The sequence below is a fragment of the Vigna angularis genome, chromosome 7 (genome assembly GCF_016808095.1).
Source record: "Vigna angularis cultivar LongXiaoDou No.4 chromosome 7, ASM1680809v1, whole genome shotgun sequence".
Lineage (NCBI taxonomy): Eukaryota > Viridiplantae > Streptophyta > Magnoliopsida > Fabales > Fabaceae > Vigna > Vigna angularis.
In genome coordinates this window covers 30,691,748-30,717,261 of record NC_068976.1, presented here as the reverse complement: position 1 = coordinate 30,717,261, position 25,514 = coordinate 30,691,748, and the positions used below count along the sequence as shown (strand labels likewise).

At 31.7% G+C, this 25,514-nt stretch overlaps 2 protein-coding genes across 3 annotated transcripts; both read left to right on the top strand.

Annotated features, from left to right (window-relative positions):
* The first annotated feature begins 5,389 nt into the window (after positions 1-5,389).
* LOC108337807 (casparian strip membrane protein 2) lies at positions 5,390-6,585 on the top strand. Its single transcript, XM_017574406.2, has 3 exons — positions 5,390-5,668; positions 5,774-5,897; positions 6,166-6,585. Exons 1-3 carry the CDS (start codon positions 5,439-5,441, stop codon positions 6,379-6,381), a joined length of 570 nt encoding a protein of 189 aa, XP_017429895.1. The 5' UTR covers positions 5,390-5,438; the 3' UTR covers positions 6,382-6,585.
* Positions 6,586-15,209: 8,624 nt separating this feature from the next.
* Positions 15,210-24,168, top strand: LOC108338716 (uncharacterized). 2 transcript variants are annotated; one of them, XR_008250547.1, is made up of 4 exons: positions 15,210-15,283; positions 23,259-23,340; positions 23,646-23,687; positions 23,901-24,168. XR_008250547.1 is itself a non-coding variant. In XM_017575771.2 (4 exons), exons 1-4 carry the CDS (start codon positions 22,754-22,756, stop codon positions 23,979-23,981), a joined length of 603 nt encoding a protein of 200 aa, XP_017431260.1. In that variant the 5' UTR covers positions 22,664-22,753; the 3' UTR covers positions 23,982-24,168. The 2 variants fall into 2 exon arrangements, 1 of the variants encoding a protein (XP_017431260.1); XM_017575771.2 differs by lacking the exon at positions 15,210-15,283 and adding an exon at positions 22,664-23,151.
* The last annotated feature ends 1,346 nt before the right edge of the window (positions 24,169-25,514 follow it).

Here is a 25,514-nt window from a genome sequence, read left to right as displayed (position 1 = left end):
CACCATGCTCATTTTTATTCCTATGGGAAGACTGAGCATGAGCCTTACCTTTTTGGCTAACCTTGATTTCAGCAATCATTTGCCTAAGCTCACTAATCTCTTGTCATGCTTGGTGAAACTGGGCTTGAGTTCTATTAATTAAGCTCAGCATGAGTTCTATTAAGTTCGGCTTGAGTTCTATGAAGCTCTTCACTTATGTGCACATTATCAAAATCATTTCTAATGCTCCTAACTTTGAGGCACTTCGGTTTCAAGATAGAGAGAGAAAGAGTGGTAAGAGTCTAAGGCTTTTCTAGCGAACACGCATATGTGAACCTATGATCTTATTGACTTTTCTTTTCACTCTTTTTCATCAACGTTGGTGTGTTGTCTATGATTTTCCATTTCCAATCCTTTCTTCCTCATTTGTTTATTATTTTGATTACCCTTTTTGTTCAACTCCAACATTTTCTTTGTTTTCATCGTTTCGATCCTCCTACTCCAATGCAAATTGTTCAACCGATTCCACTGTTAACCATGGACAACAATACAGTGTTATGCAAAGATAAATTGCGCTCTAGTCTTTTAGAATTTTAAAACCACGTTCAAAACGAAACCGCTATATCAAGAAACTGAAAGTTTTTGATCAAATGCGCGATCAATTTCGACGGTTTCTGAATATAAATATGAATTCTTATGAGTGAAACCCGTGGAAGAAGTAGGTCGCTAGTGAGGGAGGGAGACAACGCTAGTGAAGGAGGGAGAAAAACTGGAAAGATTGACTCTGTGTCAGAAAAAAAAAATGACGTGGCACTTCACCGTTTGCCAGCTTAGTTCTTTTTAACATCGTTGATTTTGGAGGACGAAAAATTAAGGTTTCCTTAAGGAGAAGGACCAAAATGTAGCTTAGTTTGAAAGAGTGACTAAAAACAAATTCGCTTCATAGTTTAAAGACAAAAACATATTTAACCTTTTTTTTAATATGGTAAAATCATTAATACTTTTATCATCATGTTCTAAAATAATTTAAATAAAATATATAATTAACTTATTGGCATAAATTAATGAAAACTATGTCATAGTTTTTTTTCGGTTTTATACATGTGACATGTAACAGGTCATAAAAGATAATAAAATATGTTATATTCTTATGCAGTTTTTAATGGTCAAAAATATGATAAAATATTATATTATTAGAGGAAATTTTGTAATGGTTTTTATCCATCAGTGACATTATAGTTTTTTCATATAATAACTAATTTTACAGACAAAATTAATTAGTACTATAATGACTAATTTAAAAACTAATTTACAAATTAAAATTTATTGGTATATTAATTTAGACACTAAATCATTGTAGACAATAAGTTTTTTGATAACCAAAATATTGATAGTTAATGTTATAATACTAATTTAATATCTAATGTACAACCAAATTATAGTTTTTTATTCACAACATAAGCTACTTTAAATACTATTAATTTTTAATTTATAAATTAGTTTCTAAATTAGTAATTATAGTAATTAATTATTCTGGATCTCTAAAATTAGTTGTTATTTATCGATGGTTTTATAGTGTAAACTATTTTCTTTTCTAACAATAATACCAACATTTTAAATTTTTTTTTACAAATTATTTTTATATATCTAATTTTAATGGTTATTTTAATTATCATAAATTTTATTTGTAACAATTTTTTATGGTTAAAATATATAATTTTAACCATCTTATATGTAGTTTTTTAGTGGATAGTAAGAACCAAGAAAATAGAGTATTAGAGTTGATAAGTGTTTTAAAATAATGAGACCAAGTTTTTTAAAGTTAAAATAATTCAATAAAATAAATAAAATTTCTTAAACTCGTCTCATTACTTAAAACATAAACCATCTCTCTAAAACTTTTTCCCTAGTTCTCTCTCACTTCTCTCTAAGATATTTGACTCCTCGGTCATCTGTTTGACAATTAGGAAGTTCCTAGGAGATTAGGACTGAGTAATCTTCATTTTTACGTTATTAGTTTCTAGTATAGAACAAGTAAGTTTTGATTCCTTTTTCCTTCCATTCTTAGTTTGAGATCATGCTTAGTGATCTCTTGACGCATGTGTTTCTTGATCTCCATTCCTAGTTCTTTGCTGGTTAGAGGTTTTAAGGACTCTTTGTGATCACAATTTTGTGTCTTCTTGGTGTTTTTAGAGTTCCTTGAACTCTAACTCAGAGTTTCAATGTTAATAGAGCTTAGTAGCTTTTGTTTAATGTAAGGGAAGCTAGTATTATATTTTGATAATTTAGTGTTTGGAATGTTGATTTTTTATTGAATTATGTTGGTATGCATTGCTAGTTAAGTTTGGAAATGATTCTGGTTTTAAATGTTGTTGTTGAGATGTTGAACGATGTCAACTCTGTTATAGTATTAAGGAGAAGTGGTTGGATTAATTTATAAGTAATTTCTAGGCATAAAATGGAGCGTTGATAGGTGAAAATTTGAAGTATAGGTTGTATGAGTAAAATTCACTTTTTGGTGTTGTTATAAGGTCATTTTAGACTGTTTGAGACCTTGAGATTGGAGAAATATGATGTAGAACTTATTGGTAGTTGATAGGATGAGTTTTGTATGACTTTTATTCATTTTTGGGGGTTTTGACTAGTGAAATTCTAAAGTATAGGGTCTGTGATGAAAATGAGGGTTTGAGGTCTATAATTACGTTCATTGTGACTTGTTCAGACCCTTAGATTACAAAATTATGAATTAGAGGTGTGAATTTGAGTTTAGGCACTTTTGTGTTAGTTTTGTGCATCTAATTTTTATCCAAATGAGCAATGTAATACTCTATTTTCATCTATAAACATGTCTTTGTATTAATCTTTGTGTTACATATCCTAAATTGATCATTTGGATATGTCTACGATGCACCAAAACTAGAAAAATCAGGTTATTGTAAAAAACTGACAAGAATAATCTATTGTCTCACTTGATAATCGATTATTCTAGTCAAAAGGTAATTATTTCTTCAAAGCTCTCGAAAATAATCAATTATCACATACGATAATCGATTATTGCAGTTCGAAAATCATTTTTACATGATTTCTCTCGGGAATAATCGATTATTAGGTGTGATAATAGATTATCTTTAAAAAAAAACTTAAAATTTTAATTTTGTTGGGGCATCTTGTATGTAGGTTGGTTTCTTTTGTTCTATACTTTTTTTTTTTGTTTCTTATGGATAAAAATGAAATGGTAATGTAAGCCTTGTTTAGTAATATCAATTGAATTTTGTAAGGTTTTATGCATAAAGTTGTGTATGTTTTCAAGTATGTATTAAAAGAGTTTCTAAGGTGAAATTCTTAAAATGGTTATTCAAGTCTTGTATGTATGAATGTAGGGAGCTTAGTCTTGGGGTTATCTTGACACTCTAATGATCACTTATTCTCAAGTAGAGAGGGGTGAGGCATGTGGTGAAAGTAGTAGGAGTTCCTAGTCTAGAGGCTTTACCTTGGCCTAAGGCGTTGTTTAACGGACTAACCTTGTGTGGTAGCTTGGAGTAGGCCAGTTGTTTCACCATTACAAGTGCATTACCCGCCATAGCTTGACATTCATACTTTATATAGATTGTGCAGCTTTCACTAGTGCAGCGAAGGAAAACGATAGCGGTTGTTTTTGACAATACACTTCGGTTTTCAAACCGAGGCCTATACTGGCGAGGTAAAAAGGTGGGGCACTTTTGGTCTCGGTTCCAACCGAGGTAATATCCCAATGAATATTTTTTCGGTTCTTCTACACCCCAAGTAGTAAGGAAGAAAAAAAAAAGAGGGGGAGGGAAGGGGTTATTACCTCGGTTCAATCGAGATAATAATGTAGGCCTATGACAGCGGTTCAAGCTAGAACTGATGCAAAAGACCTTTATTTTTTTTAAAAAAATCACGTGCACCCTAGAGTACTGGTTGTGGTTGAACTGAGGCCATAGACATGCTTTCTACCTCGGTTTTGGCCACAATCGACACCTATTTTCCTGGAATTTTTTTTAATAGCAAGTCTGGTTTTATGATATCCACTATCACAAAAACAGACTTGCATATAAAACACAATATATATAACACAGAATCAACACGTAATTTTTAAAGGATAATGTACAAAATCTAATAACTATAAATCAACATGTGCTAATGTATTTTAAATCCTAATAACTATGAACTATTATATAATCTAATTAAATGTTTTGCATGTGCCTTCCTTAGGAATGTAAGTGGCTTCTCAAGAAGGGGAGTAGGAGTCTGCAATTTCTGCACAAGACATGTGATATTAATTAGTGTATATGAATTCCAAATGATGGATAAAATCAAAATTCATTAAATTTATATATTTCACAGCTTAGGAAATATGTGTCAGATCCTTCTCATGTGTTAGAGGTGGACAATGTGCATGTCATAGATGATCTCTCAGTGGATGGTCAGCCCATAGGGATTGTGGAGAGCCAGATGAAACAACTTAGAGGAAAGACTATCAGTCTAGTCAAAGTTTTCTGGGATAGAAGGACAGGTGACTCTAATACAATACTAATAATAACAATAATATTAGGATTTTCAGTGGCAATGATAATAACAATAATACTAATTTTAAAACATTACTAATAATATTCTATAGAAATTACATTTTAAAAAATCATAATACAGTTTAGCATTTGTTTTTTATAAGACGACGTTAATATATGTTATTAGTATTTCTTTTAGTACACTAATATAGAAAACAAAAAACTCAAAATCACTATATATAAAAATAATGTTTACTATTTTTATAAAATTCAATTTCTATTTTTATTTCAATGTTTTCAAACAAATGCAAACTAATTGTTTTTTCTAAATTCTTTTAAATAAATAATAGTGTTTTTCAAATAATTGCAATAAATATATATATATATATATATAGATATATAGATATATGCGCGCGCGTGTATGTATTATTATACAATCATTCTGACGAATAATTTAAAAACAAGATTTTTTAAATTTAATTTAGATGCCAGGATCTTTTTATAAATTTCATTTTTAGTTTTGAAAGAAACAATCTGTTATATTTGTAACGAAGCTCTCTATTTCCGTACTATTATATATTTTATGGTGTGGCCCATTTAATAAACTTTTAATTCATTATTAAACTATTTGACAATATATAGTTGACATTTGAAAAGCGGGACAAACTAATCAACAAGAAACGAAAGAAGAGTAAGTATAACTTTGGCTGTTTGCTACTTGCTTCGGTACGAAAAGATGACAAAATATAAATAAGAGTTAATAAAGTTATCATAACAACTTCACTAAGTTCCTTAGGTAAAATCCCTTATGATGACATCTCTTAATTTCTTGCTCTATATATGTTAGCTTCAATCATAATACATTTGCATCACCCTGTCTCGTGTATCCTTAGAGCATAAACTAAGCTTCCGCTGTTCTCACTAAAGCCAAAAATGTCAACCACCATCGATATCCCAGAATCAAGTAAAGTTGTGGTTGCGGCACCACTAAGGCCAGGAGGATGGAAAAAAGGGTTAGCCATAATGGATTTCATTCTAAGGTTAGGTGCCATAGCAGCTGCTCTTGGTGCTGCTGCCACTATGGGAACAAGTGATCAGACACTCCCTTTCTTCACTCAGTTCTTTCAGTTTGAGGCTAGTTATGATAGCTTCACTACTTTCCAGTATGTCATGATCTTCAAAACTCTATTATTTTCTCTACCTTTTCGCACCATCTATGTTAATTCACTGAAATCATAAATTTTAACCAATGCGTAACACAAATGCAGGTTTTTTGTTATTACTATGGCTTTAGTGGGTGGCTACCTCGTGCTATCTCTTCCTTTCTCCGTTGTTGCAATTATTCGTCCCCATGCTGTTGGACCAAGGCTTTTCCTCATTATCTTGGACACTGTAATCTTTAAAATATTCATAAATTCAGTTCTATTTTAATAATCTTCTCACCATTATTTGCTTATAAATACCCAACAAAAAAGCACATTTATTTTCCAAATGATCCCTTCTGTGGCAAAATATAAGTCTATTTTACTTATGATATTTTTTCCTCGGTATTATAATTTCATTTAGTGAATAATTTCCTAGTTTTGGACTTGCTGATCCAACAGTAAGTTTTATTAACATTAGCATGATATTTTGTTATAGACTTTTATATGAAATGCAGGTGTTTCTCACTCTAGCCACTGCCAGTGCTGCTTCAGCTGCTGCCGTAGTTTACTTAGCACACAACGGTGATCAGGACACGAACTGGTTAGCCATATGCAACCAATTTGGAGACTTTTGTGCGCAGACCAGTGCAGCTGTGGTGTCATCGTTCGTTGCCGTTGTTGTCTTAGTATTGGTTATTGTGATGTCTGCTTTAGCAATTGGCAAGCCTTGAAAATTAAAGTATTGGGGCTTTTAAGTTAAATGAACTATTGCAGTTATATATAAATATTTTGCATGTTCTATTTGTTTCCGAAGTATGATGTACTAATTATAATTAATACCTCGGCTTGTTTTAATTTCCTTCAAGTATGATGTGATAATTCATTACTTGTATACATCTGGTCATTCTAATATTATATGCACAGTTTCAATTTCAGCCAGTGTGTTTTACTTTGCACTAATTATTCTTTACTTAACTTTCTCTTGCGGTACTTTCCTCAATAAAAAGACCCTGTTCCATTATTTTTCTTCTTGTGATCAACATATTAGAAGAATACCGAGAGAATGAAAGATTTAATTATAGGTACTATATGTTATATATCAGACAGGGAAAATTGTAATTTTCACATCACACATCAAAAAAAATACACCACCTATAAAATTCCATTTAAATAGTATTAATATCATGAGGGAACTATCACATAATAAATAAAATAGAACAGTTAACAAACAAAAATATAAAGTTTCATTACAGTTATCAATACATACCTATAAAATCAACTTTATATACAAACTCCTAAGTCAAAACTATATACAAAACACTGCTACCCACATGCAACCGAGACAGAAAACCCTGCTACCCACATGCAAGGCGGAATTTTCACCTGCCAGACTTTTTGAAATAGGGTTGTTGCCTCGGTTCTTTGACCAATCGAGACAGAAAACACTGTTAAATAGTACTTTTGACCTGACAGCCTTTCTAATATAGGGCTACTGTCTTGGTTGGTTAGAGAACCGAGGCAGTAGAGATTGACAAAAGGTATTTGAAACTTTCTATTCATTGACAACCCATGATTCAAGACGTTCTGTCGCAAGCTTTACGACTTCAGTTGCCCCCTAACCGAGGCAATATGTTGTTTATGCTTCGGTTTTAAAGCTAAACGAGGCATATAATTATTAACAATTTTATTTTTAAAATTGTCTGGGGGTTTACGCCTCAGTTTCAATTTTGATTGAGGTAGTAAGGGTGTTATTGCCTCGGTTTAGTGGAGAACCGAGGCAATAACCCATTTTAAATTTCAGAAAACGTGAAACAGAAGCACTCTTTCGTTGTTCAACTTCTCCCCCACGAAACAGAAACCTCTCTCCGCCGCGACCATTGCTACTCTTTCTCCTGTGCTTCCATCGCCGGTGACTACAATTCTTCTTCCTCAAGCACACAACAACCATCGTTCTTCTTATTCCACCGCAACATTGCCTTCTTCTTCTTTCCACCGCAACATTGCCTTCTTCTTCTTCATCTTCCTCGCGCCTTGCCTCTTCCGCCATAGTCGATGTCGTCGCGAGACCATTGCCCCGAACTAGCATGCGTCCGCAGTCGCCACCTATGCGCGACCACCCCCCAACCGTTGTTCGCCATTTCTCCCGAGCCTTGCATCTAACGCCATTGCCGCCACGCTCCTAGGTTCATTACTCTTTCCATTTTTTGCGTTTTACTGTTTGATGATTGTGAAAAAATGTTAATGTGTATGATATGATGTGAAAGATATGTTGGATTTTAGATTTGTGAATATCAAAGAGAGGGTTATATTGTGATTAGCATAAATTAGTTTAAGTATCTCATTGTCAATCTAATATAAATGATATTAGCATATGTTAGTTTAAGTTTTGATTAGATTAGTTTAGGTAATGATTAAATTACTTTAACATTATGATCATAATCGTTTTTGGGAATAATTTCCTACTAAAATTTATTATCATGGATCACAAAATAGAGACATTGTAAAGATAACATCAAGCATCAACATTTGAAAATTTAAGGTTAGGAATCATGTGATTAATTAATGTGTTGTTTTGTTTTTGTCCAGATATGTTGTAACTTCTAATAGGCGAATATTTTCTATAGTTGACTGGTTTTCACGCTTCCAAGTTCCTATTCTTAAAAATTTTGTTTTAATATAAACATATATTAATTGCTTGCTTGAATATATTGTATGTTGCATATGTAATTATTTGTTTGTTTGAATATATTCTTGTTTTGAATTAGCCTTAGTTTCTCATAGTTTATTAATACATATAAATTTTAATATACATGTCTTAAATTTCATGAAAATTTGCAGTTGTGTTTTGTATTAATCTTTGGGTGCATATTTGATTGTGATTTATAATCACTTTCATTTCATGTAACCTGAAGACCAATGTAAAATGCTGACAAAATTTCGTGAAATTTGTTAAGATTGTTGATAGGGAGAGCAAAGGTTTAGTTTAACCCACAATCTCAGTAATATCTGATTTTTTTGATGATGACTCATCACATATTAAAATTTAAATTATTTTCTATCTTAAAAGTTATATCATATCAAAATAAAAAAAGTTATAAAGTAAACATTATTTTAATTTTAATAAATAGCATTTTTTTAAATTAAATTAACACTAATTTAATAAAAAAATAAAATTAAATATTAAAAGAAACTCAATTAAATACAAAAAATTATAAAGTAATAGTATTATTATGAATATTATTCAAATAATATCACTACGAAAATAATATATTTTAAGAGGGGTTCTTTTTCAGCGGCTGCATGAACCGCCCTTAACAACTAAATATTTTTCGAGTTCATTCCCCTTCCTCGTGAGACTTCATTCACTTTTCTCTCCCGCAGTCACTGGACTCATTTTCCCCCAACCCCACCCCTTCCCCGCGCCATTTTTTCACGAACCTTCATTCACGTTTCTCTCCCTCAGCCTCTATGTACTCATTGTTTTTCCAATCATACTCCTTCCCCGCACCTTTTATTCACGTTTTTTGGACTTCAAATAGAGTTTGGAGTATTCGCGCTAGGAGCATGGCAAGGAGGAGGTTTTTGTCTCCTCCGTTTTGGGTTCAGATCATGGGATCTTCCGTAATCCTTCTAATTTCATCTAATTTCTTCAACGTTCGTAATTCCTTCTCAAATTCTCCTCATTTCTTCATCATCACTCTCTCTCTCAGGTAGGGTTTTCACTCTTCGCTTTCTCTTCTTCGCACTAATGGTCACCACGCCTCCTTCCTTTTCCCCTCTCGCACCACCTGCGCCTCTCTCTTCCGCGAATTGCAGGTTCTCCACTAACTTCAGCTACACTGTTTTTTAATCATTTTGTTATTAGTTATTAAAAATGTGACATTTTGTTTTTTACCTTTATTTTAGCTTTTTCATAAACATAGTCGTCTCTGACTATTAGGTTTTGAGAGAGAAAGAAATAAAAGCATCAGAGGTAGAGAAAAGGGGAAAACACTCTTCACACTCAGATCTGAGAGAACAAGCACCAGGGAACGATGGAGGTGGGAAACTAGAGAAAGAGAAAGTCACACACACTCTAAAAGGTACTGAATGAATTTCTGTTGATTATTTCTGTAGATTTATAGTTTTTATATGAAACAATGGTAACTGATTTTTGGTTTTTGTTTACAATTTAACACTGACTAATCTGATTTGGTTAAAAGGTAAATAAAATTTGATTAAAGATTGTTTCACTGATGATTCTTTACCACCGCTTTGCCCTGGACTAATCTGTTTCCATTTTCAATTTGTACCTTTCTTTCCCTCTTTCATGATGAAAGTGTCTTCTTTTCCCACACATCAATCGTTCATTTCTTTGTAATTTTATGATTTGACCTCACCCCAAACTTATCTCCTAATAATTAAACTTATCTCCTAATAATTAAATGAAACAAAACATGTACAGGATTTTGATTGGAGACAAGAAAACATTAGGCTGGAATTAAGGAAAATTAGTTCCTTCTTTTGTGAGAAACATCCAAACACAGGGCTGCTATCTTCAAGGATAAAACCTTAATTTCCTCTTTATAAAAACTTAACGAAAATAGTAAGGAAGAAGGGAGGAGAGAAGGTTGGTCAGAGATAGGAAGAAGTAAGTAAAGAGGTTGGACAAAACTCTATAGATCTAGCCAAGTAAGACTTACCTTAGATCATGTAGAAGAATTGGAGCTGCTAAATTTTGCGAAAAAGAACAAAGGAATCCAAGTAGGGGAGCTAATCTTTGATTGAAATGTATGATTATCTGGTGATGTTTGGTTGAATATATGTTTATGCTCATGTTATTATTGCTATACGGTAGTTTCACTTCCAGATCTACACTTCATCATATCTTATATATCCTCTCTTACCATATGGGGGAAAGTTTGCCATGAGTGGTTGCCGTGAGTTATTCCTGTTGTCAATCTTGGAGTATATAGAACAAGCTTGAATTTGGATGCCAATATTAATTAAGCTTTATGGCCTTTATGGTATAACGAATTATGTTTTTTTAGCCGAGAGTCTTGTTCACAAATATAAATTCTTAGTGGATTCAATTATTTATTAAACTACTTCCTTTTATGTATATGCTTTTGTGGAATCATTCCATTCATTGCAAGTTGTGTTCGATTAGTAAAGGATATATTTTTTTTATTAAACCATGCTTCACCTTTTAGAAAAAACATAGTGAATTGTGTGGAGTGACTGGATTAAATCACTTATTCCATTCCTTTTAATTATTTTAAAAACTGCAAGACACACTTTGCAGATAATTTTAAGTGCATGTTCCTTGCCAAAAACCACCTCTTCATTAATGAATTTTATTTAAGATGAGATGAATTTTTTTTTTTAAACGTGAATGAATATATCATCTAATATAAAAAATAATTTTAATCTATCTGCAACTTTACTTTATTTTAGTGGGAAAACATTTTTCTCAGGATCATGCTGCAATTAGACCTGGTTAGGATGTTTCATGAAGTCAAAACCTTTGATCCATTCCATATTAGGAAGACTATGACGTTGTAAAATGCTATAAGCAATTTAATCCTTTTATTTTATCTTATTTTCTTTGGATGCAATTCTAGTTGTTTTATTGGAAAGTTTAAGTTTTGGGGCAGTTCGCATTAAGAGCTATTACCCTTGATTACCATTGAAACATGACAGTACATAAACACAATAAAACTCAGGTTGAAAAGCAGATGGAGCAAGTGCAGATTAAACCAAATGTAGAAATTTGTCTCAATGATTTGAAGCTTGTTCTTGGACCAGAGTTGGAGCAAGTGCAAATTAAACCAAATGTAGAAATTTGTCTCAATGATTTGAAGCTTGTTCTTGGACCAGAGTTGAAGATAGTTTATCCTTTGATTCTTAATTTCAGTGTAAGTGGATAATATTAGTTTGATGCAACACTTGGATTTTGAACCAGTTCAAACTGAACGACCAGGAGAGTTAATTGCTTACTACAAAATTGCACGTAAGAGTATTTTTCTGTTTTCCTGTTATGTGTTCTCTTTTTGAAAGGAATATTCAATTGATACATTTATCAGGTCATTACAAGTGGGCTTTAGATCAGCTGTTCTACAAGCATAACACGTAATTATTTTATAGGCCTATTCTTACCATATTAACGTCCATATTTTGTTTTGTTCTTACCTTGTCTTTTTTGTTTTAAGGAGAAGAACTACAATGCTTCATTTTCATCGTGTTTTCAAATGACTGATGCTAATTTATTATGTATCTTCTCATCTCATTCCTGTTATATTTGACACTCTAGTATGTTGTTCATAGCATATCCATATATATTTCTTACAATTTCACTTAGATGTGTTTAATGGGAAGTAATCCTTGCTAGGATCCGATGGTCTCAAAAATGATAATAGCTTCCAGTCAACTTGGGTGTTCAAAGGAGATAATCACCATTGATGTTGTTCTTTCCGTCCAAGTAAATCTTTTTTCCCTGGTCATTGCTATTGTTTTGTAAACAAATTTCATACATTTTTGTTAAAATATTTTATTATTTTGCTGAAATTGGGAAATGTTAAAATGAAATTTATCAGTATATCATCTCAAAAGTATAGTTAAACATTAATGTATAGAGTAGTTGACCTTAATTATATCATTATGTATAAGTTGTTTAAATTAATTGTCACTACATGTGTTCAAATTTTAGAGAGGCAGCTAAATTTGGCTTGAGCTATAATAACAAAGTTTCTGAATGAAGATAGATAATCTAAATGTACATAGATGATATAAAACATGAACAAGTTTGTTTCATTTTTTATTGGATTGGCTTTCAAATCTAAAACCCATAAACAATTCAACTTAATAATTTAATTTCAGTTTTAGTTGGATTGATTGGTTTGGTGTTATGAAGTGATGCTATTTTTTTTTTATTTTTGGCAGGCCTATACAACCATGAGATTATGTTCTTCAAGCTTGCCACATTATCGTTTCTCCTTATGGCAACCATGTAATTATGAGGGTTTCGTTTTACACGGGTTTAATATTAGATTAGATAGTTTTATGTACAAATAATATATTAAATATTATTACATGATTTAATGTATGAAATGAATTTTATTTTGTTTGTTCAATTAAATATGTTCATTAAGAGAGTATATTGATTATAAATTAATAGAATAAGATTATAATACAGAAAAATTAATTGAATGTTAAATATAAATATATAACTTTATTTTTTATTTTTTAAAAATGATTTTCCGGCGGTTTTGGAAAACCTCAGGTAATTACCGACGGTTTCGTGAAAACCCCTGTAATTACCGGCGGTTTTGGGAACTCTTAGTGATTACCGGCGATTTTTGTGAAAACCCCTACCAGTACCGGCGGTTTTGTGAAAACCCCTGCTAGTACCGGCGTTTTGAAAACCCCCGGAAATAACCGTTGGTAATTGTGACGCTGGTTTTCCCAGTGATTTCCGTAACCGTCGGAAACGTAGTTAGTGGGGGTTTTAACCCCGGTAATGTAAAAAAAAACCCCTGCTAAAATTGAACATTTTTGTAGTGTATATTTATTTTATCAAAAAGATATCACATATACTAGAAGAAATAAACTTTCATGTATGTGTCTATGTTTATATTATGATAAAAGAAATAAAAACTGAATTATTAAAGTAAATTATAAAAATATTTCATAAGTAAATAACTTTTATGATTTATTTTCATAGTTAACTAAATTTCAAAAGACAATTATAAAATCTAAATGATAAAATTTGTCTAAAAAAGTAATTAAGAAGATAACTCCCTTAATTAATTTGCTGGTAAAATACACTTGTTTTCATATATTAATATTTTTATTACATTAAAATAATATAATTTTTAAAATACTTATAACTTTATGAATTTTATACTTGTATTATTTTTATGAATAATTAATTGAAAATAGTACTAAATAATATATTTAATTTTGTAAAAGTAATATTAAAAATTTATGCAAACTTTTTTAAAGGGAAAATTTGTTTAATTATTTTAAAATAAAGAAATATTATTTATTTTTTATTAAGTGGAATATTTTTTATTTGTTAGTGAACTTCTGAAAAGAGGAAAACAACTTAAACACATCTACAAATTGAGAAACCAAAATAGATATTAAATTTTTTTTAAATCAAGGTGATTTTAGTGCTTGTGTAATATATTATATTTTCAACAAATTAATGGATATAGGAGTTGAAAAAATCATATATAGAAAGAACTAAGAAAAAATACATTTAATTCTAAAGGTAATTATAATAATAATATTGTATATTAAGAAAAATAAAAAATCTTACATATAATAAGACATAAAAGTTAAGTAAATTTGTTATGTTAATTAAAAATATTCCTAATACAAAAGAAAATTATATATTTTTTCTTTTAGATTTTGCTAGTTATAATATTTTGCAGTTGGTCTTGCATGAATGATATATCATTTATATTATGTAGTTAATAATTGTGTCGGTAAGTGTGAGCATGATATTTTTTGTATTTTTATTATTTTAGAATGATTTTACTATTATGTTGGGGACAAGTAACATTTGGATGAAATATCTGAATATATATTTCCATATAATCGATTTGCATATAATTTGAATTTAAAAGATATGCTAATGGGATTTATTTTCTCTCATTATTTAATTTAAATTTAAAAGATATGCTATTACTCAGATAATGTGCATACGTATATATTAAAATTATGCTAATGGTATATACTCAAATAAACTGTAATATTTAAAAGATTTAAAAAATAACATCTTAAAATAAAATATAGATTATATTTTAATTATATCAGAATCTATCAAATACTTGATTTTTTAAAAGAAAAATTCAAAACAAGAATTAGATTATCAGAGATATATATTTAAATTAAGCAACTTATAAAATATTATAATATAAAAAACTAAAACAACTAAAACATACATTTTTTATAATTTAGGTGTAGTAAAATAATTATTTAGAAAAGAATAAAAATAAAATAATATGAGATAAAAAAAATATTGTTAATTTTGAAACCCAGAGTAAACTAAAATAGGTTGCTTAAGGTACGTCATAGACAGACACTCTATTGGATGTGGTAACGGTGCCAGGCACTTGGCTGTAACAACGGTGCTTCTATTTTTCTGGGAGAAATTAAAAGAAAAATCCAAAGATTTCTTGAAGTATGTGACAGACAGACACTCTTATATTCGTTGTGGTAACGGTGACAGACATTTGTATTTGCAGTAAGAACGGTGGTTTGTTTTTTCTTAGAAAGCCAAAATCAAATAGAAATGGAATGAGAGTAGGTTTCTTACTTTAAAGATACCCAGCTCATTCATAGGGAAAGAAAAAATTATATCCAATCTAAATATTTAAAAAGATTTAAATAAAAAAAATTGAAAAAAGAATCACGTGAATCAGTTTCTTAAAGTCTGTAGGTCAGACAGTTGTATTGGCCATGGTAACGGTGCATTGTTTTTTCTTGAAAAGCCAAAACTAGAGAGCAGATAGGTGAGAACAGGTTTGGTACTTTAAATATACTTCAACTTATTCATTTTATGAGAGAAAGAAATAGCATATCTCTTTAGGGAAGAGAAGAAGAACAAGGGAGAATTGTTTGCCTCGTACGTGTTCTTTTTTAAGGGTAAGTTGTATAGTACCTCCTTAATTTCTTAATGCATAAATATGCTTTTTGCATAAGGTGCTCATGTCTTTTGGTTTTTTGTGTGCTTAAAGCATGTATTTTTATTATTTTAGAATGGTTCTGCTATATATGATTTTGGGATAAGTAACATTTGGATGACATATGTGAATAAATATTTCCACAACCGATTTTTATGTAATTTAAATTTAATAGTTATGTTATTCTTAAATTACGTTTTCTTGTCTAAAGTTTAAATTGGTTCTGATGCTGAGTATCGAATATGAGTTTTTGGTCAATAATGTTAAGACATTTTTAAAGTTAAAAATTTGTTTGTTCAACTTTTTTAATGAGGTTGAAATAAGAGGTTCAGAAGGATATTTTATAAAGGTGATATGGAGAAACTTGTCATCTTTATATTTGTCAATAAACATGATGATAAATTCTTTATATTCTATTTGTTTTTCTATTTGCGTTCTAAATTGATATTATATCCTTGAGTTCATTATGAAAAATGTTTATGTTTGTAGAAAAACAAAATCTACTAATCTTCTATATTGTTATGCCAACAAATTTAGTTGTAAGCCTGTTGCAGAAATATTTACAGTTAAGAGGTTACTGAAAAACCTTTATGAATAAATAATGTCAATTACCATCAAATAAAACTAGTAAAAAATAAGTATGGTATTTTTTTATCTATCTCATTTTCAAATATGTTGTTTAATTAGGCAAAGTTATGGCATGTTAATGATAATAAAAAAGAATGTGTTTTATTTCAATTTAAATAACATAGACCATCAACCATAAGATCATTTAAAAAAAAAACTTCTCATAAATTAAAATTAAACACATTTTCTATTTATCATCATCAATTTACCATGAATTTTCACAATTAAACATAAGATTTTAGAAATGTGATAGACTCCAAAATTGCATATTTTCTTTCACATAAAGTTCTTTTGATGGTAAAACAACAATGTCACTGATATTATTTAATTTTAAAATTTCTGAAAATTTCTTAACTGCGAGTATTTCTGCAACAGACTTAAAATTAAATTTATTGGCATAATGATATATCAGCAGGTTTTTCACTTTTTTTTCTATAAACATAAATTATTTTTTAAAATGAATTCATGGATATAATATACCAGTTCAAAATACAAATAAAAAAAAGAAAATAACTGCAAAAAGCTACAATCAAAATCAGGTTGATGAAATATACTTCTTAACCTCAATGCATTAAAAAAGTAAGATGAATAGATTTTAAAAATTCTTATAATAAAACAACCCGTTCACCATTCTAACTTTTCATCTTCCAAAATTTCTTAACCTTCTTGTCCAAAACTCATTTGCTTATCACAACATTATAACCACTTTTCTATTTAATATTAGATAAAACAAATATCAAACATTACAAAAGTAGAAATATTTCCATATAATCTATTTGCATATAATTTGAATTTAAAAGATATGCTATAATAGTATTTATTTTCTCTCCTTATATAATTTAAATTTAAAAGATATTCTAATGATATTTATTTTCTATTATTGGAAACCATATTTTTGTTCCTCTTTTCTCAACATATGAACTGGATGAGACCATATCCTAGGATGAGTTTGGAAGAAGTAATTTGCTGTGAGGGTTTAGATAAACTCAGTCAAGTTCATAAGATCATGGTTGAATTTAACATTGAATGTTTAAAGTGACTAATTTAGCTCTAAACTATTTATTTAAAATATGCTTTTTCTTTCAAAGATGAGAAGTGAATTTAAAGCATATACTAATGTTTGAAGAGTTAATAGTTTCTATCATGCACTTTCTCAAAATTTCTTCTTATCTTTATCCATTTCTATACATAGTCATTTTAAACACATCATATCTCTATCTAGTCTAGGTAGGTGACTTTGAACATTAAATGTATTAAGTGTCTTCCTCTATTTCTACACTTAAAAACTGAGGTTAACATATATTGTTAAGGTAACCCATCAATAATGTTATTGATTAAGTATCATTATTACTATTTATTTTTATACTTAATTTAGAGATACTAGAAAAGAAAATACTATAATTAATTTATTTAAAACTATATTCAATTTCAACTACATTTAAATTTTTGATGTGTTAGTATCTCATGGACATTTTTAGGTATTATAGAGTATTTATTTTATTTTTGAAACAAATTCTAAGGTTAATTTTAAATTAGATACTCAATGGGTTATAACTGTTATTATTTTCTTCTCTAAAACATATTTATTTACATTTTATCGTTACTGCTTTGATGGATATTTTAATTAAAATTTTAAGTATTTTTAAATTTCTCGTTTAATGTTTTTTTTTAAATCAAGGTGTTTTTAATAGTTTTGTAATATATTATGTTTTTCATCAAATTAATGGATATAGGAGTTGAAAAAGTCATATATAAATTTTTTTGCCAACCTGACTCTAATACTACAAATGTAAGGTCCTAACTTTGAGAATTACTTAAACATATATCAAAGTGCAAATTTTCATAAATATTACGTTGAAAATTTAAATATAAAATTAATTTATTCAAATTATAAAACGTAAATATCCCCAACTCAAGTTTAAATGAACTGTACATTTGAAAAAAATTATTTCTCAATTAAGTATTTAATAATTTTTAAGGCTCCTGACTAGTTCCTCCTATATGTTCTCGTACAACATACATATCTTACGACATCGTAGTATACACATAAAAATATGGATGAGCTATATGAAAATAACACAAAGCATATGTAATCTCAAAGTATAATAATCAAAGTATCACACCCATAAACATCCACTCAAAGTATAAATATGGGTGAACTATATGAAAAGAACACATCCAATTCATTTATAGATCAATATAAACCATACGATTGATTATAGCATTCACCATCCCAAGGATCATCATTTAATCAACAATATAGATGCACACAACCATTAAAACAAAATCTAAAAAATCCCTATCTCGTTTAGAAAGACAACCTCATTGAGTCATCGCTCAACGGCGCCACTCATCACTCAACGCTCACATCAAACACCATTTTACGAAATTATATACCTTTTTTATTTCCAGAACATCTCAGTTCAAACATAATCTTTAGAAAACTCTAAGCATCTATATGAACATTAGCACTCATGAAACTCATATGTATCTTGAAATAATCATCACAATGCTAAACAAAGAGAACTCATTCCATATCATAGAATTAATGTTCACACCTTTCACTCTTATGCATATACCAACAACTTAAACATTCAGTAATTCTTTCCCATGATCCAAACATTCCAACCCTCACTTGTCAACATATAAACACACAACTCTAACCACTGTTAAGACAAAATCGTTTATACGTCTAAACACTCTCATGTTTTCAAGTTTAATCGAATAACATTAAACGAGATAAGAATCTGAAAACACCTAAACCTGAACAATAAGATAGGTAGAAACATAAATGCTAGAAACAAGATTCCCAAGTGATCCATCAACATAGAAAGACCTTAGGAAAACAACACGGTTAAAAGCTTCCAAACGCAACGTTAAACGACTAACAAGTCAAAGCGTCGAAAGAGAACTATACTAAACGCATAAGCTATACTGTACCCAATGGTATTCAGTTGAACTCTCAGTAATGTTATTGATTTAGTATCATTATCACTATTTATTTTTATACTTAATTTAGAGATACTAGAAAAGAAAACACTATAATTAATTTATTTAAAACTATTTTGAATTTCAACTACATTTAAATTTTTTATGTGATAGTATCTCATGGACATTTTTAGGTATTATAGAGTATTTATTTTATTTTTGAAACAAATTCTATTGTTAATTTTATGTTTAATTATTTGGAGAAATTAAAAAAAAGAATGAAATTTATTTTATATAAAGAACATTTATCTTCTTTTGTTTGTATATATCATAAACTTTATTTTGGTATAGTAAAGTATGTGTTTTATTTTTGGAATTTAAAATTTATGGTTGAATTCATAAAAATTTTCGTATAATTAAAGATTTAAACTTTTTTAACAATAATTTTAATATGAAATATCTTTTTTAAATTAGATACTCAATGAATTATAACTTTTACTATTTTCTTGGCATTCTCAAGAAATTTGAAACCTCCCTGATAAACGTGTTGTTTCTCCTGGTAGAGAAATTGTATAGTTTAAATCTCCCGACAATATTATGTGGCTTCACAACATGCTCATATCATTAGTTAAATGCTTAAAGTAATACAACTTGTAAGTCAAAGTGAAAGTAATTAAATAAGAAAAAAAGCTTCATTGCATACTCATTTTTGTTCAATATGGTAAACAACCCAAGTCCCGAAACAAACCTGTCATGCATTTGATCAAAACCCAAATAGCTACCCCCTTCACAACCTTATTTGCTCTATTAGGTTCTCCTTCAGAGATAACCACTGTACCTTTCGCCACAGTGTTAACCATCTTCTCTAAATCATTAGACATTGTTGCACAATACATCAAGACATGAGGTTTGAGTTCTAGAATCTATGATATAGGGTTTCATACCTTTTCGCGCACCACCAACGCCCAAGAATAGCAAGTTTCAAACCCAAATCACATAGCAACTTTGTTCCCACTATCAAAACCCAATCGCGAACAAATGCATTGCGCCTCATCACCAAAATGCAAATCTGAACTAGTGAAACCACGCGAAAACCACAATGAGCCATCATCAGACCACCACACCCTCCATCACGAACCACACCTGCATTAGAACACAAATAAACAAGCACAACCCCTTAATCGCATCTCCATAATCCTTCAACACCCAAACACAAATCAAAACCCTAAACGCTGCAACGTTTTTCAACCACCATGAACTCCACCACGAATGAGAGCTCAATAACACAACAACAAGGGTTCCATGGTCGCAAAATTAGAACTCTATGAAATTAAGAAATGACAAGAGTGAAGAAGAAGGGCACCGTTTGAAGAAGGAGAAAGAATTAAAGAAAAAGAACGAGAGAAAATGAGAGATGCCGAAAACAAAATAATAAATAAAACTTTACTGGCGGTTACTTAATAAACCACCTGAAATTTTCGGAGTTTTTGGACAAGAAATAAACACATGTTATATTACATTTATTTTTGTAGTGAATATTATTAAAATTACCTTCAGAATTAAATATATTTTATCTTATATATATATATATATATATATATATATATATATATATATATATATATATATATATATATATATATATATATATATATATATATATATATATATATTTTGTTTCTGTATAAAAGTTGAGGCCGAGATGTAAGTCTGGTGAGTCACTTCTGCTCCTTCCAGCAGTGCAATTATCTTCATGTCTTCCTCCTATGTAGAATTCTTTGGGGAAAAATGGGCTGGGTACCTGCAAAGGCACTCCGACCCTCAAGTCAGAAAAAAGGGAATGATAGAACCTTTTTCAGTTCAAAACGTAGAAGAAAATCAATATTCTCTTCCTCAATTTCTCTCAGGGAAAAAACGTACATTTTTTCCTTTTGGTTTTTCATATTTAACATAACAATAAAATAAACCGTTTACCTAAAAATCCGGTTGGTTGGAGAACCTGACCATCTGGAAAACACAACCGTTATGTCGTGCTTGATACTGGGTCAGTTGATTCCGTGATTTGCGACATTATGGCCAGATATTTCTAACCGCTTGTTCTTTAGTTTATTAGGATTAATATGTCCATTTTGACTAAAATTGACCGAACGTTCTTTAGTTCAATCAACAGACGATCGCTAGAAGACGATCGCTGAATGATTAATGCTAAGAGCGGCGATGACAAGCATATGATATTCCTGAACGATCATTCTACCTAATGGGTGGACGATCGTTCTTGGAATGGTCATAAGACAACTCGCTATCGTGCGCTTTATTTATCTTTAGTGGTCGTCTGGGATGCCAGTCAATTGACTCAAATATCCTACCATACATAATGCCCCCCAAGTCCGAGTAAACGAGCGCGGTTTTAAGCATGCGAGTTTACTGTAGGACGTTGAGTGTACAATTATTAGGTAAGTGCGACGCACCGTTTTGGCGAAAGGTTTTAAGGTTTCCCGCCTTTGGGGTATACGTAAAGACATGAAAGCAGAGCCGTTGGATTAAGTTGATCCTACGGCGCGTGGCGTTCTGCCGCCCTTGACTTCTTTAACACGAAAGGGAATGTGAATAGGTGTGTTACTTTTGCCGAAATCAAAAAGCGTCTTCTTCCCTTCGGTGACGGTTCTCCTGCTTTGCTGCGAGTTGATTCTGCTTCCATACGAACCCACTAGGTAAATCTTTAATCCTTTCTTCGTTCTAGTGTGCTTATTGTCGATAATGGAAGAAAAAGGGCAGAATGCCCGGGCTGATACACCGGAATCGTCGTCGACGACGGGACGTCATGAAATCACCATCATTCTTAGCGGCGAAAGTGCGTTCTTGTACGGAAACTTGTTGAGTGAAGGTCCAGAAGATTGCTCTGAGCCCACGACTAGTGGTGGTAACTACGATTGGGCTTCGCGGGAAGCAAGTGATTTTCGTAGCTTGTTTAGAAATAGAGTAGTGTTAGCAGATTGGGTAGAAAATAGTTGCATCTTGAGAACCCTAGGTTATAGCTCTTGCGTCAAGTTGGTGGCCTATCGTGAGAATGAGAGAGTTTTTCATGGAAGAGAGAACGCTACCAACGATTTTTTCTACTGCTATGCCTCGCCGTTTTATGACATGTATGTGAGATTGCCATTGACAAATTTTCAAATGGAAGTGTTAAGAACCCTAAAGGTTGCACCCACCCAACTGCATCCCAATAGTTGGGGGTATATGCAGGTGTTCGCTGTCATGTGTCAAGCCTTGGCTATTAGGCCTACTGTGGCGCTGTTTTTGCGTTTCTTTAGATGTCGCCCGGTTGCTAAGAAGGGTTGGGTGTCTTTCATTTCTGAGCCGGGTGATGCCCTCCTAGAGCTTTATTCGCAGTCATACAGGGGCTTTAAAGACAAATTCTTTAAAGTGTCGATTCTCGACTCAAGGCGGACGTACTTTTTTGATGAAGATGGGAGTCCGAAGTTTCCTCTGTACTGGACGCAGGATCCATTGAGATTCACCTCGTGGGCTGAGGATAAGATGACGATCGGAGAATTAGAGGCTCTGAGTGTGTTGACGGCATTGCCACGCCCCTTTTCTTCCCGTCGGCTCATAAATTGTCTCGAGCATGATGATTTCGACTCGAGGGTATTCGGTATGTTTCTCTTATTGTTCTTTTTGTATATTACTGGACTGTTGCTGACTGTGTTGGAGGGACTTGTATTTGGCAGAGATAATGGGGAGAAAAGGATCAGTCCGCAATTGGTTCCAAGCCATCGATACTGGCAAGGCGGGCGTTGGATGTCCAGGCCCATCTTCCAAACCCACTCAAGCCCTTCCGCCACCTCCGAGCGTGCAGTCGGCTTCTCCTGACGAAGTAATGGTAGTTGAGGAGCAGCCATTGGTAAGGAAACGGAGAGGCAAAGCGGTTGACACCACTGGCGATGCGTCAAAGAAGATGAAGGAGACTGTAGAGGAGACGGATCGTCCTCTTCCGAACGACGTATGGGACCCCTCCTTCAATCTGAGTCATAAAATCGAGTTCAACTTGGAGTATGGTTTACTTGTCAGGCTGTTAATCTGGGAAGATCACTACTATGAACCCTTGCCATCTCCTTTCCCTCCACGTACTATTGGGGTGTCTAATTTTCCATACCGAGACGGGGAAGGGTGCTGGTTTTCTTCTGAGTCTCAATTGGGGATTCAGGAGGAGGACAGAGTCGGTGGATTGATTAACAAAATGATGTTGAATAATTCAGTCAGTATTGCTGGAGAAGGGTTGGTCCTCCCTATTTTGCCTTTTCATTGCTTATCATTATCAATATTTGAAGTGTTTTCCTTCTCATTCCCATCTTACTCAAGTGCCATCTTTTGTTGTTAACCAGGATGGTTGGACGGGCAACATTTACAGGAAACTATCAGTGGATTCTTATGAACAATTTCAGTGGAGATGCATATCCACCAGAGGTATTGAGTTGATTCTATTCCCCCAAGATTATGAGCTAATAGTTTATGATTAATATCTTCGTTTCCTTTTGAAGTTTGATGGTAAGGCAGATAAATTTTCTATAATCTTCCATTGCCTTGGTTCATTTTTCTAAATAAGAATTTTTTTAACTCAAGCTGTTGGTCAAATGAGTGTATAAGAAGTGAATGACGTAAGCTTCTTTTATGTGATAGAGTGTATTTATTTCAATAATGGTCAAAGGCTTGGAGTAGGTGAACATATGAACTTCTTTTTCATTTCTCTTTATTGCTGTTTTATTTTGTAGGTATATTCTGAGTTGCATTACCAATTTTCTGCTGGAATGCAGGTTTGTGATTTTTTTTGTGTATCTCACAGTACCAGCTATTATCCTGAGTTGGATTTTTATTACTGTTTCTTAATTGTGGACTACTTTCTTAAGACCCTTTATACTTATTTATTTTTTAATTCTCGTCATTAATTGTCATTTAGTGATCATCTCTAATTTAAATATGATTCTTTACTATATATAAAAAGTACATGTAAATTTGGTAAATGACAGGTTACTTCTTCTCAGTTGGAAAGAAAGTGGAGAGATCTAATTAGTGGGTTCATGCTTTTCACCGTCCAATTAATTCAATGAAAAAGATAATTTGCTTTCACCAACCAATACATAAAGTGTCATATCAGATGCATTACACTGCAATTATGGCAATTCTTGTTCTTGCTAAATTTCTTTACCAAAAATAAACTTGAATATTTACTTTTCTTATATATGGATGTAATTTACCATAGCAATTGATCTTTTATCTTTCTGGAAATTGATCTTATATATGCTTGTTCTTATATATTTCTGGAAATTGATCTTTTATTCTCCATCACCATAACTTTTATATCTTTTTATGTAACTATGGATCATTTTTTTTATCTGGTATCTCAATAGTGTTAGATAAAATAATTAAACTAGAAATGTAAAATTTATTTGACAGAAAAAGAGCACTGAGATGCTTACTAAATAAATAAATAAGGAAAAAGCTGTAAGTACTATGCTTGCTTGGTTTGATACTTTGGTTAAGCTTGTAGTAAAGGGTGAGTGTTAGAAGGAACTGAAGTTTGGTTGCTAAGTTTTTTGCCTTAGCTGATTTTTGCTTTTATATGTGCAAAGTGTGTGGCTCTTTGAACTGGTTTAGTTTTAGATCTGACCAGGTCATAGTTATTAGTTCCACATATTTGATTCTTATCATTTCTGGTTATATATCCAAACATTTGGCAATTTCTTAGGCTTTGTAACTGGTGAAGATTTATGACTTGGACAAAGGGCATATAAATTATTTGTATTGTATGATAGAACTTCAGTTCAACATATTCTATTTCACAGTGCAAGCCTTAGTTTTGGTTCTCTTCAAGTTGCAGTAGTAAAATACATAATCCAGATTGAGGTTTATATCTCTTAATTTTATTGTATAATATCTCTTAATTTTCAATCATATGTTTAACACTCTAGCATCACATTCTGCAGCAGCCCAGCGCCCTGTTTTTTTTTTCGCCCTTCAGAAATTACCGAAGGCTTTTGCCCTTCGGTAATTACCGAAGGGCGAAAGCCCTCGGTAAATGTTAGCGACAAGGGATTTACCGAGGGCGCTTTAGCCGTCGATAAGCCTTCGGTAATTACCTTTTACCGACGGTTTTGGGCTGTTTCCGAGGGCTTCTGGCCTTCGGTAATGCCCTTCTTTTTTGTAGTGTCATGTATGTTCTATCTCCAATCCATTTTCTGCGTCAGAATATCAGTGACGAAAGCTTCCACGACTGGGTGATCGAGTGTCATCTTGATGATTGAAGACAACTGTGCTCTCTCCTTGGAGTGAGTTAATTTAGACAGGAGATCTGCCCTTGCATTTTGCTCCCTAGGCACATGAATAATGCTGACCTCGACAAAATCCTAGAGGAGGGTGTTACCTTTGTGGAAGTAGCGCAACAATTGATTATCCTTAACCTGATATGTTCCGTTCATATGCCCAACCACCAATTGTGAATCCATCCTGCACTCTAATCGAGCGACCGTGAGTTCTTTGACTAGGGTTAGACCAGCAATCAAAGCTTCATACTCTGCTTGGTTGTTGCTGATTGGAAACCGGAATGTGATGGCTTGCTCCACGATTATACCATTTGGTCCTTC

What these genes read in the sequence shown, in the direction of transcription:
- LOC108337807 (XM_017574406.2), top strand. Translation starts at nt 5,439, where the DNA reads ATGTCAACCACCATCGATATCCCAGAATCAAGTAAAGTTGTGGTTGCG. An exon ending in GATAGCTTCACTACTTTCCA is followed by an intron (nt 5,669 to 5,773) that starts GTATGTCATGAT and finishes ACACAAATGCAG; the next exon opens with GTTTTTTGTTATTACTATGG. An exon ending in TCCTCATTATCTTGGACACT is followed by an intron (nt 5,898 to 6,165) that starts GTAATCTTTAAA and finishes TATGAAATGCAG; the next exon opens with GTGTTTCTCACTCTAGCCAC.
- LOC108338716 (XM_017575771.2), top strand. Translation starts at nt 22,754, where the DNA reads ATGGTAGTTGAGGAGCAGCCATTGGTAAGGAAACGGAGAGGCAAAGCG. An exon ending in GAGATGCATATCCACCAGAG is followed by an intron (nt 23,341 to 23,645) that starts GTATTGAGTTGA and finishes TTTATTTTGTAG; the next exon opens with GTATATTCTGAGTTGCATTA. An exon ending in AATTTTCTGCTGGAATGCAG is followed by an intron (nt 23,688 to 23,900) that starts GTTTGTGATTTT and finishes GGTAAATGACAG; the next exon opens with GTTACTTCTTCTCAGTTGGA.